General features: G+C 51.2%; 1 protein-coding gene across 1 annotated transcript; it reads right to left on the bottom strand.

The window, feature by feature from the left end:
* Window positions 1–315: 315 nt before the first annotated feature.
* LOC124966507 (chymotrypsin-like elastase family member 2A) lies at window positions 316–10,123 on the bottom strand. Its single transcript, XM_047527852.1, has 8 exons — window positions 10,084–10,123; window positions 9,708–9,796; window positions 5,595–5,692; window positions 4,324–4,452; window positions 3,809–3,945; window positions 1,774–1,919; window positions 775–927; window positions 316–321 (listed from the first exon to the last, which is right to left on the bottom strand). The coding sequence occupies exons 1-8, from the start codon at window positions 10,121–10,123 to the stop codon at window positions 316–318; spliced, it is 798 nt and encodes a 265-aa protein (XP_047383808.1).
* Window positions 10,124–16,748: the final 6,625 nt, after the last annotated feature.

The raw sequence follows: 16,748 nt of genomic DNA on the forward strand, positions 1-16,748 counted from the left end.
CCCCAGACGCTGCGCCCTCCCACCTGCCCCCAGGCCCCTTTCTTAGGGATGACGCTTCCTGACTCTTCCTGTCTTCCAGCTGCTTCTACCCACAGCTGCCGTTTGATACAGTGCCAGCAATTATTATTAATGAATAATTTTTATGGTTATTGTGAACAAATGGTTTGGTTGCAATACAAAATAGAAATCGGGCTGGTGCGGAAGCTCACAGGACACAGCTCTAGGGGGACGTTCACAGTCACAAGAGGACCAACTCGGCCCTATCTGCCTGGGACCATCCCAACCCAGCACTGAGAGCGCTCATCCCAGGAACGCTCAGTCCTGGGCAAACCGGAATGGTTGGTCACCCTACGGAATAGCTGGGGGACTGATTTCTAATAGTTAAGGTTGTGGGGGGTCTCGGATCATCAGGTTTGGACTTTGAGATAAATATGACCATTCATAGCACCGGATGGTGAGCTCAGGGCCCCCGCACTGATAAGCAAAAGTGAAATGCCCCACTAATCCTAAGAAGCCCACTCTAAATGCCCGAGGGCTGTCCTTGTGTCCAGTCTCCTGGGACAAGCTCACCCTCTATGTAACTTTTCACCCCATTTGACACACGCAGGACTTGTGGACGCCATGCCGGGTCCAGCCAGAGTTGCTCAGGTGAGCAGCTTCCTCCACGGGCCCCTGCCTCCTTTGAGGGAGGGGTTCTAGAGCCCAGGTGGGTGTGGCGTTTGTGGGGCCAGGTGACAGGGCAGGACCCAAGGCTCAGGGCTGGTCAGTCCTTACCTTTTGGATCCAGTCGATGTAGTTGGAGACCCTGGTGAAGACGGAGGGCTTGCGGTAGTAGTTGCAGCCGAGAGAGGAGCCGAAGCTGACCACGCCGTGCACTTGCCACCGGCCGTCAGCCGCCTGGCAGTTCAGTGGCCCTCCAGAATCGCCCTGAGCAAGAGCCAGATGAAGGGGAGGGAAGGGGCTGCCCGGGGCCCTGTCCTCAAGGCGCTCCTGCTGCTGCATCCTGGGCTGCCCGGGCTCTGAAGCCTGGAGACCCAGAGGGCTGCCCCTTCTCCCTGGGGGTCCTGAGCTGAGCCGAGTGCCTCACAGGCCGCCTCTGAGTCCATCCTCACAGCGGCTGTGAGGCGAGCGTCCCGAGTGCCCAGCTCACCCGAAAGGGGAGGCTGGGCTGCTCAGAGGCCGCGCCTTGCCTGAGGTCCAGGCACAAGGGGCCCCCGCAGCTGCACGCCAGCGTCAGACTGCTGAGCCCCGAACCACCACCACCACTTCCTCCCGTGACAGGGGAGTTTCCTGGGGGTCCATGTGGCAGAGTGTAGGGCACACTTGGTCTAAAGGGCACGAGAAGCCCCTTCCCTCTCAGTGCCCGCTGCACTGCAGAGCCCACCATGCCCCAATTTCTTTGGGTTAAGACACCGTCTCCAGGAAGGCTCTGGTGACAGCTATCTTGAGGGGACCCTTGGGCTGTTCATGGAGATTAATTCAACAACTCAGGTAGAAGCCTCCTTAGAAAAACCCTAACCCAGAACACGACTTCCTCTTGGTCCCCTCCCGTGCAGAGGAAGGAGGGATGAGAGACCCTGAAGAGATCCAAGGAAGGACTTCCCAGCAGTGAGCAAGGGTGGACCCTACAAGGAAAATCTCCAACCATCTTTTCTGGAGATTATAAGGACCAATGCCAGGTTCTGGAATGTCCAGAGGGGTGTCCAGTGCTGTGCCAGGAGGAGGGAGGACAGGTGGGGGACCTGCAGGGAGCCCCTGGCCTTGGGTACTCACGTTGCAGCTGGAGATGACACCATCGCCCCCGGCGCAGACCATGTTGGTCTTCACGGAGCTGCCCCACCAGCTGGAGCTGGAGCAGGTGGCATAGTCCACCACCCGCAGCAGGCCCTGCTGCAGGACGTCGGGAAGAGCCCCGTTGGCTGAGACCAGAAAGAAGGTGTCAGAGGGACAGAGGGACACAGGGACCCCCTAGTAAAGAGGAAGGAGTGACACTGGTGGGCATCCTGTCCAGCCCCTCTCTTTGTGGCCCTTGTTACTTTCTCCCAGGGTTGTAATGGGAGCAGCCATGTGTTCTATTCTGTGCCCTCGCAGTTGATTCGTCAGTGCTCTGACTGGTGATTGGTTTAGGGGTGAGCACCTGACTTAGGCTAAGCCAATGAGCTCCTTCTCCTGGGACTTAGGGGTGGAGACTTAAGAATTCCGGCCCAGAGAACTACTGGCAGTGGCTGCCATTTTTTTCCATGAAGAGAAGCATGAGGTGGACCCACCCAGGAAGGAAATTCTGAGGGTGGGCTCATTGAATTTCTTACAGGTGTCCAGTTCCTGGTTCTGGCCTGTTCCTGATGGCTGCTTGTGGCCTCTCTGCCTTTGGGTTGAGACTCTTAAATCCTTACAACAAATCTCCTTTCTGCTGAGCCACTTCCCTGGGTTCTCATTTACCTAAATACGCCAGTAAGCCTGCGGGCATTTCCAGCACTCTAGTTGGGAAAAATAGTTGGTGTGGTCAGGGTAGAGCTTTCCTAATGGCCCCTGATGACACAGCCACTGTCAAGTATCACCCCATCAGGATTACCATCCACTAATGGAAAGGATAAGGATTGTTTCTATTCTTCACTTGCACTTTACTAGGCTTTCCACAGCATGACAGTCCTCACAGAAATATCAGTATGTATTGTTTGATAGATGGGACATTGAAATCAAGAGAAATTAAGTGCCTCGCCTAAGATCACTCTAATCAATATGTAATTAATTCTTGGATAACATCTGGCACTGTACAAAGTACTTTCTTTCACACAATGTCTCTTCTAATCTTCACCAACAGAGTTCCTGTTTTACAGATGAGGAAACTGAGGTCCAGAGTGGCTTGCTGAGGTTACATAGTGATCTACAGCCAAGCATTTGGACACTTGTTGACCCTCGCCATGCCACCCTCTCACCATCTCACCGCCTGGGGTTGTCTGGATAAGCAGGTGATCACACTTGTACCCGATGTCTCCTCCACCCTCCCTGCTTCCTCTTTGTTTTCCTGTGTCCGCGGTTTTGCAGACGAGCTGGTCAGGAGGGCCGGAGGCATTTCTCCGAGTGTAGAGTGTTGATGTACTTATACGTCACTCATAGGTTTGTGTCATTATGAAAAAGAAATCCCTCTTCTGCACAAGCCTCCCTAGAATCTTCCAGACCTCTGGTGATTTTACAAGGGAAGGGTTGGCGCTCTGTCCCTTCTTGGTGGTGTACTGCCATGGGATTTCTGGCCCTTGGGTTTAAGTCAGAAGAAGACTCACGCTCAGCCATGTTCTCAGTAGCAAGAAAAAGTGGTACAGGGTTCAGGTTTGGGTAAGGGAGGGAGGGTCCCCTGAAGGCGCCAGGGGCCTCGGTGGAGCGCCAGAACCTTGAGTTCACAGACTCAGTGCTGTTCCAGGCCCACCTGTGCCATGCAGGTGGTCTCTCTAGCCCTCATTCCATCCCAGTGACCCTAACAACTTGCACGCAGCAGCTACCGTGTGCCTTTGTTATTGGTCTGAGTACCTCCCTCGGACTATCTCCTTCAATCCTCTCTGTGACGTAGGTGCTGTTATTATCTCCATTTCACAGATGAGGAAACTGGCACAGAGAAGCCACGTAATGTACCCAAGGTCACACAGCTTATAGTGGGAGAGCTGGGATTTGGACCCAGGCAGACTTGGAGAAACTATCCTGCTCTGCAAGGCAGCCAAACCCCTTGGGATGACCAGTGGAGGCGAGACCCAGCCAGTCAGGGGACAGTACCCCGCTTCCCTGCCTGACCTGGGTGCTCCCGGGGAGCACTTACTCTGCAGCCTGCCCCAGCCCGTGACGTAGCAGGGGTAGTTGTTGGCTAGGATGGTGCCGGCAGGCGGGAGGCAGGCCAGCTGGATCTGGTCAGTCAGGGAGACGGACGAGGCCAGTTTGAGCAGGGCAATGTCGTTCCTGGGTCAGGAAAGGGCGGAAGGTTAGCCCAGGGCTTTGGAGAGTGCAGGGACCTCTTCCCGGGGATCTCCAGGAGCGCAGCTGGGCGTCTTTGAAAATGTCAAAGACCTTGTTGGGAGGACGGGAAGTAGGGAGGGACCGTGTCCTGCTCCACTGAAAGCTCCGTCTGTGTCCCTTGGCATGGACTGGATACCCGGTCGGTGACGGCCCCGGGCACACAGGAGCCTGCAGGCTCAGCAGGCAGGAGACGCAGCTTGCTCCCCCTGCCCTGTCGCCCCCCACCGGGCAGCTCTGCCCGGTCGCACCCTCCCCTCCTTACAGAGGGGCGAAGCCATGGGGGCGGAGGGGCCACCCCACCCGGAGCCCCAGACAGCTCACCCGTTGGAGAGTTTGTTGGAGTTCCAGTCCTCGTGTATGACAGCCTTGGAGACCTTGACGGCCAGCGAGCCTGGCTCCTCCGTGGACAGGCTGTGGCGGCCCAGCAGCACGCGGTAGGTCCTGGAGGAGCTGGAGGGCCGGGCACCGAGGGTCAGTCCCTCTACCCCCTGGCCCCCTCCCCAGCAGGGACACCCGGGACATGGTTCCTCTTGGGTGACGGCTGCATGAGCCATTCGTGGGCCTTGGGAACTTCCCTTTCCTAGGTGGACTCTGTTGGTCACCATGTAGGTCAACCCGTAACATGGAAACCGTCACCGGGAAGTGATCACAACCACCCCGTGCTAATGCTGAGCTGTCAGACGAGAAAAGTCGTAAGAATATCAATATCGATCTTCTAGTTTAATTCCCTGCCTCTCAGGTTCTCATGGGGACACTGAGGCCCAGCGAAGAGTCCAGTGAGAACCCAGAACTGAAGCCAGGGCGCCTGGTTTCCCAGCCTCGCCACCTCATAAAGCTAATCCATCAGGTGGGGGAAGGTCAGTCTCAGTGACAATCCATGCCAACCCAACTAGAATGCCGAAGAGTTCTGGCCAACGTGAGATGAGCAGAGGACATGCGGGGAGAAGAGGGTGGGACAGTTTCTCTCCTTTGTGGCTTTATAATCATACATATGTTGTAATCAACCTTTATTGAGCACTTATTAAGTGGCAGGCCCTTTAACTCATTTAATCCACACTAAATTCTGTTCTCCCTGCCAGGCGCCAGTGATCCCAGCCACCCAGGAGGCTGAGGCAGGAGGATGGCAAGTTCAAGACCAGCCGGAATAAGTTAGTGAGACCCTGTCTCAAAATAAAAATTAAAAATGCCCCAGGGAAAGGGTCTCAGTGGTAGAAGCACCTTGGGTTCAACCCCCAGTACTGAAAAAAAAAATTCTTTTATCAAGTTTTTGCAAGGGAAAGCTGCAAGCTCAGAGAAGTTATTTAAGTGGTCAAGTGAACCCGATTCCAGAGGGAGAGGCCCACCTGGCACTCCCAGGAGGGCGGAAATGGGGCCTCCCTGTCCTCCACACCCGGCCTCCGTCTAGGCCGTGCACTGATTGTCAGTCAACAGCAGACAGAGTCAGAGGTCATCTAAAGCGTGGGTCAGCCAGGCAAGGGGTTGTTTGCAAAGCTCCTTGAGATAGCGCGGTTCGGGCCTTTGGGTCCCCTCTCCTGGCGATGAGCACTGGCTGGTCAGGCAAGCTTCCAGGGTGACCAGGGTAAGGCAGTTACCTGATGCAGTGGGCAGCGGTCAGGACCCAGTTGTTGGCCACCAGGGACCCTCCGCAGGTGTGGCGCCACTGGCCACTGGAGCTGTACTGCAGGGAGACCTGTGGAGAAGCAGCCGCCGGCTCAGTTCTCCCGCTGAGCAGCTGAGTTGAGCCGGCTCTCGGCCCAGGTCAAACCTAAGAGGGCCCGAACCTCAGAAATCAGGGTAGAAAGCCCTCGGGTGCTTCAGAGAATATAAAAAATCCAAATGAACACAAAAAGGCACGATTAAACAAAAAGTTACAGACTATTAAAAAATAACTTCTGAAAAAATGACAAAACGCAGGAAAATGTTTTGCAAATGAAAAAAAAAAAAAACCCTCTGCACATCTTTTTGGGATCTGCCCCTTCTTGGGAACTATTTCCTTGGGAACCAGCCCTCCAATATAATATGTTCAAATCCAAACTTAATTTCCCCCAAACCTCTTCTGTTCCCAGGTTCCCCGGCACGGTCAATGCCACCTCCTCTTTCCCAGCTGCTCAGGCTAAAATCCTTGGGGCTGCCTTGGGCTCCTTTCCCTCTTACCCCTCACTCTGATCCATCAGCGAGCCAGCTGTGTGGCCCACGCCTGTAATCCCAGAGACTGAGGAGGCTGAGGCAGGAGGATCACAAGGTCGAGGCCAACCTGGGCAACTTAGAGACACCCAGGCTCAAAAAAAGAAAAAGGGCTGGGGGTGTAGCTCAGCGGTAAAGCGCCCCTGGGTTCAATCTCCAGTACTAAACAAACAAGCGCAAACCAAACAAAACCCCATCAGCTATAACTCCATACACAGAGAAAATGCTCCCCTTTGTACTCCACTCTCTGTCCCAGACACCTCATCCCTTGCCCGGATGATATCCTGATCTCTTTTTTTTTGGTGCTGGGGATGGGACCTGGGGCCTCACACCTGCTAAGCACACACTACCTCTGAGCTGCACCCCAGCTCCTGGTCTCCTATCTTTCTTCCAGCTCCCACCTTGGCCTACCCCTCACCCTAAACACACAGCAGCCAGAATGATCCTTTCTACACATAAATCTGATTATATCTCTGTTCAGAACCTTCAGTGGCTCCCCTTCTTGCAGTGTAAAACTCAAAAGTCTAGTGGTCTACTGCGTCCTACATCACCTCTCCAATCTCAGCCTTCCACTCCCCTCCCCTTGGTCATGCTGACCTTCATCAGTTCTGCAAATATTCGAAGCCCACTGCTGCCCCAGGGCCTTTGCACTGACTGTTCCTGCTGCTGGGATATTTTTCTTCCCAGGTATCAACCTATCTCCTGCACTTCCCCTGGGTCTCTGCTCCAGGTTAACTTCTTCCTGAGTCCTGGGTGACTTTGGGCAATTATGTAACATTCTGAGTCCTGGTTACCTTATATGAAGGTCGAGGACCCTAATGATCATCATGCAGACACTTGGGATGATTAATGATCCAACACTACGAATTTCTAGTAAACTGAACACTTACCCTGTGCCCGGCACTGCCCTAAGCTCAGAATGTGAATTAGCTCATGTCTTAATTAAGGTACCTGTGAGCATCTGCATGAGGAGGTCTGTGCCATGAAGACTGTTAAATATTTCTAATGCCACCTGTGCAAAAAGGTCAACTTAATTGTTCCAGGTCATACCAAACCGTGCTTGGCAGAGCACAGAGCTGAGCCTGGTCCCTGCTCCTACATCTGTTTTTGTAAATGGATGGAGCTGGAGACTGTCATGCTAAGTGAAATAAGTCAGTCCCCCCAAATCAAAGCTTGAATGTTTTCTCTGATATGCAGAAGCTAATCCAAAATAAGGGAAGGGGGATAAAAAAAGAATAGAAGAAAGATCAGAGGAGAAGACAAAAGGGAATGAAGGGAAGGGAGGAGGGGAGGGATCGGGAAAGACCGTGGCATGAACCTGACCCGACTTTCCTACGCACGTATATGAATACACCACAGTGAATCCCACCGTCATACATCCACAGGACACTGATCAAGAAAAGACACTGTAAGTAAACAGCAGAAAGATCAGCCAGAGGAGAGGGAAGGGAACAGGGAGAGGGTGGAGGGACAGGGCAGGGGAGGTGCTGGGGACTGAATTAGAGCAAATTATATTCCATGCTTCTATAATTATGCCAGAATGAATCCTATTGTTATGCAGAACTAAGAAGAAACAATAACAAAGTAAAAAAATTCTGCTTTAGTTTTAAAGTGCTTGTCATGTTATTTTTGACCCAAGGGTTGGATAGAAGAGTCCAGGATAGAACGGTGGCTGGGTACAGTGTCCAGTCACTTTAATTAATCCTGGCTTTGTTTGAAGTTCTAACATTCTGTTCATCGTGGATAGTTTTGCATAGTTTGCTTTAAAAAATAGTGCATTAAAACATCACTCATTTTGGGTGCTGAGCTTTGTGGTACCCCTTTAAATCATTCTCCCTAATTGAGGGCTTCGCTTGCCTCACCTGAGTCCCCACCTGGGCTAGATCTGCCCACCCAACCCAATAATAATTAATAATAATAATAATAATAATAATAATAATAATAATAATAAAAACCTCCCCAGGGAAACAGAAGCAGGAAGGGTGGGGAGCTTTCCAAGACTAACAGTTGGTTCCCAAGGCAAGGATACAGTTATACCAGGAAGGATTTTCCTGCAACATCAGTTGGTTTCTCAGCACAAATGCATTCTGGGTTTTGGGATCCCCTAGTGGAGGGGCTGTTGCCCCTCTTCCAACTTCCCACAGAGAACATGGTGTGAGACTGAAAGAGGTGAAAAACTAGCAAAAGTACATAGAGCCAGGAGTATAGATCGTGACTTTTCAGGCACCATTCTGTCCTTGACACTTTTTCTTTTTGGCTGTGCTGGGAGGGAGCCCCCGGGGCCTATTGCATGACAGGCAAGCGCTCTGCCACTAAGCTATGCCCCCTGGACGCCTCCTTAATCCAGGCACAAACGAATGGCTGCTCGCATTCCCTCGGTGAATCAGCCCCTGCGGCAGGGGCTACCCTGGCCACTGGCCTTCCAGCAGGTACTCTGACCACTTGGGTTAGAGATGAGCCCTGATCAGTTGGGTTCCTTCCCAAACCTGTTTCTGTCAGTTGCACTTACAATTAATGTGTTTTGATAAGACGCAGAACTGATGAACTCTGAGTTCAAAAAAGAGAGCCGTGATTTATAGGGAAACTAAATTACATCTTGGAAGACATTGGCTAACGGTGACTCTTAAAAAATGGCAATGACCCCCCAACAAACAAACAGACAAGGCTATTGGGTTAGTGTCTGAGAAAGCAGAAAGATGGGGGGAGGGGGCAGGAGTGACAAAAGTCAGGATCGACTCCTTACTCAGATGGCTTCCGGAGCACCTTAAAGTTACTGCTCCACTTTAAAGAAATGGACTTAGAGGTGCCATATTACCAGGTTGGGTTTTTATGAGAAAGTTTAGAATTCAAAGGATTGGTGAACAGATAAGTGTGTATGAAGCAATTCTAAGTTAAAGAAAAATGTTAAAAGCATATATGTATGATTTAAAATGATTTTTCTATAGCCAACTTTCCAATTGCTCAGTCCTAATTATGTCAGATAAGAGATTTTCCTCATTTGTTTATGAAATTGTAAATTCACTTACCTTTGCATGCTGCTCACGAATGGCCTAGTAATGAGCATTTCATCGTGATTTCCCTCTGATTATGTCAAGGTAAGGAAGCATTTGTTTTCATTGATAACACTGAGTTGAAGATTAATTTGCATAAACAGCACCGATTGGTTTCTTAAGGCATGGAACATTTGCATAGCTGGTGATGAATGGCTCATAAAAATAACAGTACGTGTGTAAGCAAATGTCTGATTGGTTAATAGTAAGACATTTGCAAACTTGAGAGCAGGGGTGGTGGGCGGGCTGCTCCTTATTGAAGCTGGAGAAGGCACCTCTTCCCCAGCCCCAAGGTTGGCCAAGGCCACAAAAATGTATTTTATTGATGAAGTTGTCCGTGCTGCCTACTGAGGTCCCATCAATCCTCATCTCTGCCAGCTTGACAGACCCCGTGGTGGAAGGGCAAACGGGGAGGGGGGCAGGGGGGTGAAAAATGAGTGGGATTGGGGGGGTGCAGAGTGGTGGACTCACCTGCCAGGGCCAGCTGTTGGGTGTCGCCTCTTCACCTCCAACCACCCTACTCAGCTGGGGCAGGTTAGTGGGGAGCCCACAGCTGAGAGCTATGGAAGGAGAGATGGTGGTGAGTATAGGAAGCAGTGACCCAGTCAGTGGGGACCATGCTTGCTGAATTCCAGCACCCGGATAGGAAAGCCTGCTCTGCAAGGACCCCGAGAGGTCACAGTCCAGCCTCTACTTTCCTTCTCTGAAACTCCACTCAATCTTTCCCATAACCACATAGGGCTGAGCGTAGTGCGAGTGGGCCAGGCGGGGACGGGAGGGCAGGAAGGTCCCATTCCCAGTCCCACCAGGGGTTGGGAGAGCGGTGCCTCTGGGCGATGGGGGTTACCTCCAGCCACCAACGCAGAGAGCAGTAGGGTCCTGATCATGGTCAGTCCGTGGGAGTTCTGTAAGCCTGACCGGGCTGAGCCCTTGTTTTATGAGCTGATTATCAGCAGGCGATACAGTAGGAGCCTGCAAGATGGAGATTTTCCCAAAGCTCAATGGAATAAAGCGTTGGCGTCCAAATATTTTTTTTCCAATCTTCTTCCACCCGTCATCCTGAAAACACACTGATAAAAATGCTAAAGGTAGTTATTGAAATGTGGGTTCTATCTACTTTCAAGAGGTTACGTGTGTGTCAAGGGAAGAATAAAATTGTGGGTTATTGGTTCTTGGGTTTGCATTTTCAAAATAAAAGATTAAACTGGCCAATAGCACCCCAGGCCCGTGGTTCTCAACAGGGCTGGCTTAGCTACTGGGGGACATCTGATGATCTGGAGAAGTTTTTGGTTACTGGGGCTGGGGTGGGGGTACTGTCGGCACCTGGAGGGTAGAGAGCAGAGAGGCTGCTAAACACTGCGTCGCACAGGACTTAGGAAACTGTCCCACTCCCAATGCCAATGGTGTCGAGATGGAGACACCCTGTTCCAGGCAACGCCATGGCTTGTGTGTGACCCAGGCTGGGTCATGTGAGTCTCAGGTCCAGGACGTCCTGTGCGTGAAATAGGGAGAGAAACGTGTACCCAGCTTGTCTCGCAGCATTTGAGGATTTGCAAAGCGTGGGCGTACATGCTCAGGGGAAGGTTTAGCAGCCCCAGAGATGGGACGGAGGAGAGTGCAGGCAGAGGAGGTCTTCGCTAGGGTGGGTCAGGGGTATTTTATTGTCTGCTCCGAAGACAACAGTGGTCTGCATTTCTCTAATAACTCTGTCTTCCAAGGGATCAAAACAAGAGCTTTAAAGGGGAGCAGATAAAGGCAGACAACTGATGCTCACCTAGCACCTTAGCTATGTTAGATGCAGTCACGTTTCTTATCTAAACCTTACACAACCCTGTAGGAAAGTCCTTTATCTCAGGTGAGGAAGCTGAAGTTCAGAGAGGTGAAGCGACCAGCCCAAGATCACACAGCTTGCTTCTAAGCAGCAGAATGAAGATTCAAATCCAGAATGGTTTGATTCCAAAGCCACTGAAGATGACATTCCACATGACATCCTAGTGCTGTAGAAGCTCCCTGTTGATAGGGGGAGGCTGGAGGAAAAGAGCAAGTTTTCCTGACGGGTTTTCTTGCTCTTCTTCAGGCCTTTGCTCCCTGCTGTGGGCAGAGCACAGGGCCAGCAGGCAAGGTGCAGGAGAGGTGGCCCAGCTCTCTGATCACAGGCTCTACTTCTTGCGCTAACCACAAAAGCAGAGAGAAGAGGACTTCAGCTCTGTAGACCTGGGTCAAGTCTTTGCCTGCCAGTATTTTGCAGGATTGTGTTATGGGTAAGAATCTGGGGGTCTAAGAACTTGTAATCTCCCAAGGATCACATGGGGTGAGGGAGCCTGGGGTGCAGAATCCCATTGGATTGGATGTCAGAGGCCTGGGTTCTGGTCCCAGCCCTGCCCCTAACTTCTTGTAACAGTTTGGGCCCTTGGACTATGCAACTAACTTCCTGAAACCTCATATTTTATCTTAAAGGTAAATATGACTGTGGCATTCTGTATATGTTTGTATTACTATAAAAACAAAGTTTTTCCTTTGTGAGTCACTGAACAAACATCAGGTGGACACCTGCCAGGGACTTGCTGTGTGACCTTGGACAAATCACAGAGGTGCTCTGACCCACCTACAAAGCAGGTGTTATGGTTTAGAGTGAGGTGTCCCCCAAAAGCTCATTTGTGAGATGATCAAGAAAGCTGGGAGGTGAAATGACTGGTTATGGGAGACTTAACCTAATCAGCGTGTTAATCCCCTGAGAGGGATTTACGGGTAACTGTAGGCGGTGAGGTGTGGCTGGAGGAGGTGGGTCCTTGGGGTTGTGCCTTTGGTTAATATTTTGTTGCGGTGGGAACTCTCTCTCTGCTTCTTGGTGGCCATGTCCTGTCCTACTTTCTTCTACCACACTTTACCGCCACCATGTTCTGTCTCATCTTGGGCCCAGAGCAATGGAGGTGGCCATCTTTGGACTAAGACCTCTGAAACTGAAAGCCCCCAAATAAACTTTTTCTCCTTAAGATTGCTCGTCAGGTCCTTTGGTCACAGCAGTAAAAAAGCTGACTAAAACAGAAATTGGTACCTTGAAGTGGGGTTGTTGCTGTGACTCACCTGGCCACGTGGTTTAGAAGCTTTTGGAGTTTTTTGGGAATTTGTGGGAGGAATTTTGAAAACTTTAGAGATGCAAGCTGGGAAAAATTTTAGATTGTTGTGAGCAGAGTGTAATGGGTGAGCTCTGAAGGCCAGGGTGCCGAGAGGACCGTGCACAGTCCATTCTGGGCTCCTGAGGTTCCAGAGGAGGAGGACTTCACTGGAAATCGGAGTCGGCCATTCATGTCATGTACCGGCCAAGAAGTCGTCACAAGTTGTCAGTTTTGCCCACGTCCTGAGACTTTCTGTGAGACTGTACTTAAAGGGGATGAGCTAATTAACCTGGTGGAAGAAATTTCTAGGCAGCTCAGCATTCAGACAATGGCATGAATATTGCTGGCAGCTTTTGACCAAGTCTACTGTGATAACCAGGAGCAGAAAGCAAAGCATAAATGTTTGAAAAATTTGCAGTATGGCCAGAAAATCGCAAGTAAACCTGTGGGCTACTGGAAGTTGTGTTTGGTGAAGACATTATCTCCACTAAAGAAACGCTAAATACTTGAACCTGAGACAATAGCAAAAGTGGTTGAGGGCATCTCAGGAATTGGCAAGACCACACCCATCTCAGGCTCAGGGGAATAAAAGTAAAACTTCCTTAGAGAAGAGAACAGCGGGGCACCCTGCCTGCCCAGTGGGGCCTGGGAAGTCACCCAGGCACTCAGAGGCTGCTGCAGCCCTGGTCCCTGAAGGCTTGGCTACTGCTCAACCATGTGGTGCTGGTTCTGCAGGAATGCAGGATGCTGGAGTTGGGGGTCATGGAGGCTCCCACTGACATTTCAAGGGAAGGCCTGGGAGGCCCGGCAAAGTACGGCAGGGTTGGATTCCCTGCAGGCAGCTCCTGAGAGGGTAATGGCTGGAAATGTGAGGGGGAAGCTGCAGTGTAGACCCCTGAGATTGAGAAGTGCCAGTGCCGAGGGAGGTCAGCTGAGGAGAGCTACAGAATCAAGAGAGGCCACGTGGGCTGCAGCCAGCAAAGCCACAGGGTCGGAGCCACACAGCCCTTGGCAGAGGACATCACCCTGCCACGTGCTCCAGATGACTTTCGGTCTTGCTTTGGTCCCGTCCCTTCTTCCTATGCCCCTATGTCACCCTTGTGGAAGAGAAATGCTTACTCTGTACCTTTATAGGTTGGGTATGTGTAACTTGCTTTGACTTTTGCAGGGGCTCACGCTGAGAGTTTGCTTGGGTCTCGGAGGAAACTCTGGATTTGACTTTGGGGCAATCTTGGAATTGTGGAGACAGAAGGGTTATGGAAAATAATGTTCCTATAAGAAAATGGAGGGATGGTGTGGCTTGGAAGGAGGGAGGAGAAAATTGGCCAAACATTAAACCTCTCCTGGAGCATTCTTTCCTGATAATGGGCCCTGGGGGAAAGGGGTGGATACTTAATGCTGGGTCCTAAACCTTGACCTCCCCCCATGGCAAATTAATCCTAAATGACAACGGGCAAGATTTGAGTACTCATCCCTCTGAGTCTAGTTTTGCCCCTGGTGGCCAAAACTGCACCATACAGGGCTTCCAACGATGACATCATCCTCATTGTACCCTATAAAACCAAAATCCCCTCTATAACTGACGGCCATTTTCCCATCCAAAAAATGGGTCCCAACAGTGCCCAAGTCTGAGAAGGAATAAAGGCTTCTCTGAATCCGTTGAGGTCTGCATCCTGTCCTTTTGCACTTACAGAGACTATGGGGACTCTTGAAAATGGACTAAATATATTTTGCCTTGTGAGATGGGCATGAGCTTTTGGGGACCAGGGGCAGAATGTTATGGTTTAGATGTGAGGTGCCTGTTTTGGTCAGCTTTTTCACCACTGTGACTAAAAGGACCCGACCAGAACAATTATAGTGGAGTAAAAGTTTATTTGAGGGCTCATGGTTTCAGAGGTCTTAGTCCATAGAAGGCTGGTCCCATTCCTCGGGGCTCAAGGTGATGCAGGACATCATGGCGGGAGAGCGTGGCAGAGGGAAACAGAGAGAGACACACACACATCACTCGCCAGATACAAACATCTACCCCACAGCCAGTCCCCAGTGAGCCACCTTCTCCAGCCACACCCCACCTGCCTCCAGGTACCACTCAGTTAATCCCAGTTAAACCCAGGTTAAGGCTAAAACCCAATCATCTCTTCTCCAAACCTCCTTGCCTCATCTCACACATGGGCTTTCGGGGGACACCTCCCATCCAAACCATAACAGTCCCCTAAAAGTTCATGTGTGAAACAATGCAAGAAAGCTTAGAGGTGAAGTGGCTGGGTAATGAGAGCCTAACCCAATCAGGGTGTTAATCCACCGACAGGGACTAACTGGGTGGTAACTGTAGGCGGGTAGGGTGTGGCTGAAGGAGGTGCGTCCCTGAGGACATGTTTCTTGGTGGCCCTGTCCTGACCTGCTTTCCTCTCCCTCACCCTCTTCCAAGATGTCCTGCCTCCCTCGAGCCCTCAGGAATGGAGCTGGCTGTCTATGGACAAAAAGCTCTGAAACTGTGAGCCCCCAAATAAACTTTTCCTCCTAAAATTGTTCTGTCAGGTCTTTTTGGTCACAGCAGTGAAACAGGTGACTAAAACAACAAGGAAAGGAACATATGTCCTGTCTGTCTCACCACACTGCCATGAGGATTTGAAAGGGACACAAAGCAGCAACCACATGGGCGCAAGCCAACAAGTCACTCATTGGGCCCCAGTGGAAGTCGGGGAGTGGAGCTGATTTCAGGCACAGTTGGATTCAGGACTCTGATACGTCCCCAGGTCTCGGCTTCTCTCTGCTTTTGCTTCTGCTTTCTGCCTTGAGCTCCACTCTCAGGTTCCAAGAAGTGGCCTGTGGCAGCACCAGCTTCTCCCTTCCGTTGGAACAAGATCACTGCAGACTCTCTGGCCCAGCCTTTCTGAACTGCAGCTCTGAATTTGGGGCCAGATGAGTTCTGGTTACGGGACTGTCCTGTGCATTGTAGGATGTTTGGCCTCGTCTCTGGCCCCACCCACCCCATACCAGTACTATCACCCACTGCAGTTTGTGACAACCAGAACCGTTTCCACATATTGCCAAATGTACCGTAGGGAGCAAAATCTCTTCCCGTGTTCTCCCCATTTGGTTGCTGTAGCCCCACATCCCCTCATGGGAAAGAATCAAAGTCTTCTGGTTGCTCCCGCCCCCCCAGAGTCCTGAAAGCTCTCTGATTGGACCTGCCTCTGATCACATGGTCAGACCTGAGCCAATTGTTGTGGCGTGGGGGAGGATGCAGCGCGTTGATTGGCTAGCGCGGGAGCAATGGCACCGCCCAGACCCTGGGTGAAGCTCCCAGCAAGGCTCCAGGCTTCTGGGCTGCGAGGAGAGAAAGCGGAGGCTGCGGAGGCGGTCAGCAAGGGGCCACTGCAGCCCAGTCCCTCTCTGGGGCCAGTTCCCCATTACTACGTTGTTTGACAGTGTGGCAGTCTGTCAAGTTCTAAACTGGGCTGCGACCTTGGGGTCCAGCGGGCAGATGTGGAATTCTCATGGGTTTATGACTCATTCAGAATGAGTCTTCCAGGCCTCATAGCTCGAGCTCAGGGCGTGGGCTTAGACGGAGCTTCTGCGCAGTGACTGGGCTGGACCTTGCTGTCACACCCGCGACGTGGCCCGGTGCACAGGAGCGGGGTGGAGATGCAGAGTCGTGGACTCGACCTTTGCCTCAGCTTCTGCAGTTCATCACATTCTCCTGGTGGCGCTGCTCCTCTCACATTAAGGGCTGAGAAGCTCTGTACCAGGACTCGGTTTGGTGCCTCTGTTCCTCAGTTTTTTTTCACCTGTCAAATAGAAATACCAGTACCACGGATCCCTTACCGTGGTGGTTAGAATTAAACACCAGTTATTCATCTAAAGCGCTTGTAGTAGTAAGTGTACAATAAATGTTCATTTGTTCATTCCTATTCTTATTTTCTTCTTCTTCTTTTATTACTTTTTTTGGTACTGGGGATCTCGCTGAGTTGCTTAGGGCCTCACTAAATTGCTGAGGCTGGCTTTGAACTCTCCATCCTCCTGCCTCAGCCTCTGGAGCTTCTGGGATTACAGGCATGCCCAGCCTAAGTGTTCATTCCCGATTCCTTAGTCATGCAAACCTCAGATATCAGAATAGCACATGATTCTTCAGACTTTTCCAAGAATCCCAGTAGATCAGGGGTGGGCAAACATCTAGTAGAAAGGGCCAGACAGCACATATTTTAGGTTTGCAGGCCACGTGGTCTCTGTTGCAACCAGTTTTGCTGTTCTAGTGCCAAGCGGCCATATGGGCATACACGTGTTCCAATAAAACTTTATTTACAAAACAGGATTGCTCTGCAAGCTCTCTTTTGCAGTAACGGCGATGATCTGGGGTCTAGCACACAGAAATCCCAGCAGGAAAACATTTCGG

Source organism: Sciurus carolinensis, chromosome 1, assembly GCF_902686445.1.
Source record: "Sciurus carolinensis chromosome 1, mSciCar1.2, whole genome shotgun sequence".
Classification (NCBI taxonomy): domain Eukaryota; kingdom Metazoa; phylum Chordata; class Mammalia; order Rodentia; family Sciuridae; genus Sciurus; species Sciurus carolinensis.